The sequence below is a fragment of the Etheostoma spectabile genome, chromosome 5 (genome assembly GCF_008692095.1).
Source record: "Etheostoma spectabile isolate EspeVRDwgs_2016 chromosome 5, UIUC_Espe_1.0, whole genome shotgun sequence".
NCBI lineage: Eukaryota > Metazoa > Chordata > Actinopteri > Perciformes > Percidae > Etheostoma > Etheostoma spectabile.
This window is the reverse complement of record NC_045737.1, coordinates 36683884-36688581: the sequence shown is the minus strand read 5'-3', so window position 1 is coordinate 36688581 and position 4698 is coordinate 36683884. Positions and strand designations below refer to the sequence as shown.

At 42.0% G+C, this 4698-nt stretch overlaps 1 protein-coding gene across 1 annotated transcript in view; it reads left to right on the top strand.

Annotated features, from left to right (window-relative positions):
- Positions 1–826: 826 nt before the first annotated feature.
- tnfsf11 (TNF superfamily member 11) overlaps positions 827–4698 on the top strand; it is an 11769-nt gene continuing 7897 nt past the window's right edge. Inside the window, exons 1-2 of the mRNA XM_032515252.1 lie at positions 827–1282; positions 3966–4001. Coding sequence (XP_032371143.1) covers positions 1082–1282; positions 3966–4001 — 237 coding nt within the window. The 5' untranslated portion in view covers positions 827–1081. The remainder of the gene's footprint in view (positions 1283–3965; positions 4002–4698) is intronic.

The window sequence follows — 4698 nt, the reverse complement described above, 5'->3', positions numbered from 1 at the left end:
ATTTACACCCCAAAGCTTTTTCTTATTCTTAAGTCTCACTCTGCTTTGACACACAGGTCTACAGCGACTTAGAAACTATAGACGTTTTGTTTTTTTACTTGTCTGCTGAAGTTTCAGTCTCAGTTTAAGACAGAAGCCAATCATTCACTTGTCGGTGAATAGGACACACATTTTTTGTGATCAAACATGGTTATTATTCAATTAACAACACTGAGACATGGGAACGTCCCAACACCAAAAAAAAACACAGAGAGGGAAGACGGGGAGGGGGAGACCTAATAAAAAACACAACAAAAGTAATGGAGTCTGCAGCTTACCAAAAAGACATACAAAAACACACACACACACACACACACACACACACACACACACACACACACACACACACACACACACACACACACACACACACAAACAAAAGACATTGACAGAGAGGACATAAGACATACGGGACCAAACACGTGCACAGATGGAAGTGAAGCTAAAGCAAACGTCTACATGGATTTCAAGCATTCAGCAGTGTTGAGCCAAGAGTCCAAAGTCTTTTGTGGCGCTCCATTTAATAAGAGACAAATTATTATTCCATGAACAACAAGTTTATAACCCGTTATTGAAAATGTTTCTATGCATTTCCTTGCAATATTTAGCTTTTTTACCTTTGTGTGTTAGTATTTATAGGCAGTAAACGGATGACGTTTGTTGCGTTGATTTTTGTTATAGCCTCATTCATTCTCCACTCACTGCATCCCTGCGTGTCACCGGGGGTGTGGACGCGCGGAAGGGGTGGATGACGTGTTAATAGTGCGTTTGTGTACAGACTCTGTGGAGCCATAAAGGGCCCGCTTTACCTGTCGTGCGCTCAGGTCTCTGGATCTGGATCTGCTCTACGGTCCTGTTCCAGTCTTTCCCGTCGTTCTAATCTTGAGTAAACCGGAGGATCCTTCTGATTGGCTGCAGAGAAAGCAAACTCTTTCCAGCCCACCCACCGCTGATTATAGGGACTCTTGCAGACTCTCTTCCCTTCCTTGCATTGAGTCTGGGAACTGGCCACTGGGGCTGCACGGCACACCGAGCGCGCATCATGGCAGCTACCCACAGCGAATACAGAGGCTACCTGCGGAACACCGTCGACATCGAGGCAGGGCAGCACCGCTTCCACCCGGTGCAGAGCTCGGAGCCCACGTACCGGCCGCTCCTATTCGGAACCCTTGCTGTTATGGGATTGCTTCAGGTGGCTTCCAGCGTGGCGATCTTATTACACCTGACAGGTTATCTGCAAGAGGTAGGCTCATGTGTGACTTTGGTTTCCATGTGATTTCCAGTGCGCAATGAGACACTTCGCAAAGTCACTCTCTGCAGTCAGCATGTCATGTAGGTTTACTCAAGCTGTCGTTCAGTGCGTAAATATTTATCTCTTGGATTGGATTGGATCTACAACAAATGTCAACAGTCCTCTACTTGGCTCAAAGCAAGTTAAGATAGCCCAGCAACATTTGCGCAATATTTTTTTATAATGCCATAAAGTGTCAGATAAGTTTCCCGAGATCTATATAATATAATATAATATAATACATGTTGGATACCATAACGTTGGCGGTGTCTGTTCTTAGAAGTAAAGTAGGTGTAATATACACAAGTGTGTGTGTGTGTGTGTGGGGGGGGGGGTTCTGCAGTTTTGTGCGCCAAGATTCCGTGCACTCTTGGCGTCTCTTTGAAGGCGCTGCGCTCCGGCGGCTTGCAGGCAGTTACAAGACTTCTCCCCTCGCTGTAAAACAAACAAACATGTAAATGTAGATAACATCTCTACAAGCCCGCATGACAATTTCCACGGATTAGTTATTTCAAGTAAAATATGTCTCTGCTACTTAAAAGGCATCGTGAATCCGTTGTGAAAACGATAACATCTCAGTCTTGCAACATGTCGCGTTTGCAAAATACAGATGTTTTCACTTGAGGGCTCCCAGGCTGCACTTCTGCTTGTGCATGTTTACATGCAGTCAGGGGTTTCTATTTGTAATTTATATGTGTCATAAGTTGTTAACATTTGAGCACAAGCAGAGCTGTTTTATCGAGGGGGTTTGGAGGCGGAGAAGTCTGGAAAAGCTCAACAAAAAAAATGGATGTTCGAAATCAGAGATAAGCTGCTATCAAAATACATTTGTTCTCACAAGGTCCATCGGTTTTGGTCAGGTCATCTTTGCAATCTTGCAGGCTGCGTGTCTGTGATCTTGTAAAATAACATTTATGTTCTGCCACAATTGTTTTTGTAACTTTATGGCGGTTTTGGAGTTGAATGATTGTCATGTTTCGAGAAGCCAAGAGAGCAGACCACATCTCCGCTCTGTCAGGATGCTGAAGGTTCACCTGGGGAGCATCTGTCTCCCTCTCCATCTGTCTCTCTCTCCCTCTCTCTGTCTCTCTCTGTCTCTCTCTCTCCCTCTCTCTCTCCCTCTCTCTCTCTCTCTCTCTCTCTCTGTCTCTCTCTGTCTCTCTCTGTCTCTCTCTCCCTCTCTCTCTCTCTCTCTCTCTCTCTCTCTCTCTCTCTCTCTCTCTCTCTCTCTCTCTCTCTGTTTGCCTCTGTGTCTTTCTCAGTGTTTGCGTGTTAAATTTTTTTGGCTTGTCTTTGGCATAAACACACTGCAGTGTGGTAGTAGCTAGTTATGTACTGGATGTGAGCCAGAGGCACAAAACTAAATAAAAGGAGGGAGGCAAAGTAATAAAAAAAAAAAAACTAAAACTAAAATAAAAAAAAAAACACACAAAGAAGAACAAGCAACCATAAAGAGAGAAACAATGTTTTATTTCCTGGTTGTTTTCCTATTTGTGTATTTCACGTGGGATTTGTGGGATTATGTGATGGGATGGGATGCGGGTCCAGATCTGTTGGGAGTGATAGAAAGTGTAGTCCGGTCGAGTTTATTTACACACAACAGGAGTAAACTCAATGTGCTTCAAAATAAAACATATGATTAAATAAAAAAAAATCTATAAAAAAAAGGTAACATATAAGATATACATATATGGAAACATATAACTTGACTTGTTAGAAATAGATACTTTAAGCATGAGTCAGCAGTTGGCACCGGGCCCATCGCCTCCCCCAACACCTGTAGAACTTCCTGGAGATGGCGAGGAAAGCGGGAATCTGCACAGCGTCGTGTCTGCATGGGAATGTGCTGATCTGAGCGCTCTGATTCCAACGTGTGTGTGTGTATTTTCTTTTTCTTTTTTTTTTTAGTAAATGTTAAATTATCGAGAGACAACAGCCCTTCAAATGAGAACCATTGTTCACTTTCCAAATGGCTTGACTTCCCCCCGCTGCAGAGTGACATAACGTTTGGAAAGTAACTTAACCCTTGTGTTGTCCTCCTGAGGCAAAAAAATAATTTGACATTTTAATCCCATTTTCAGACTTTTATTTAAAGTTTTCACTAGCTCCACCTTACTACCACTAGTTTTAAACCACTTTTTGGAATTCATGGTCAATAACCCTTTTATTTATATATATATATATATATATATATATATATATATATATATATAGAGAGAGAGAGAGAGAGAGAATTATACCTAATGTTTTAGTTAAAAAAAGCAGAAATTATTAATTATTTTGACTAATAGTTAAGATCCGAGGAACGTACAGATGAGACTAGTCAGAAATGAAAGTGATCACTTGAATTTGCAAAGAGCGTTGTAAGGAATCCAGTCCATTTTTTGTAGTTGTTTTGTTAAAAAGAAACCCATATTTCAAATATAGACATTTTTGGGATAACGGGAGGGTTAACCTCACAGACAAACACACGCACACATGCATCAAACTAAATTGCTTTTCTCTCTCACCCACACCTGTCACGGAAACATTCTCATAACAGATAGCGCTCGTCAGAACTGACACATGTTGATTTAACCTATTTCTCCTTCCACATTCTCCTGTCTAACCCCGGCTCCCTGTGTTCTGTCTGCAGGTAGATTTGTCCACGGCCCCACATCGGCCCATAGAGGTGAGTTTGACCCCTGGGTAACACAACAACCCAACACACCCTCTGACTGCAGCACCATTCACTCACAAAGATGACATTTTACCAGATTTCCTTCCTGCTACAACACCAAACACATACAAGAGTTGTTTTTTAATATAATGCAGTTCTAGATTGATTTATTGACATGTCACACAATAACGCCTCAGAGGCCAACAGTGTTAAGAATGTTTTAAAGCCTTCCAGGTATTTCCTGCTGTCACAGTCGAGAATGAAGAACAGTACGTACAATAAAGGGGTTACTGTTTTTTTAAAAGCAAAAGTTCCAAAAAGAAATAAGATAATCATCTGCAATCTTGCGCTGACAGAAGTCATGATTTTCTGAAGTGTTTATTTTGAGCACATACCACAGCTTCTGTAAAGCGCCAAACTTGAGGTGGATCCCACGGACCAAGCATAGTTCAGACCACAGCAAGAAAAACACCTTTCTGCTGTTTGATATAGACTCAAACAGCTTGATCCTAGTCTAGATCCTCAACCTGCCACTTCCGGGATTGCTTCGTTGCCACCCGAAATTCCACCGTGTCTGTTAATGTGTCTGTGTGTGTGTACTTTCTTTTTCTTTCCACCTTCCTCTGAGCGCTGTGGGGGAAGGTCTGGCTAAGATAGATAGATAGATAGATAGATATTGATCCCAATAAAATGAGAAATTATAGTGTTA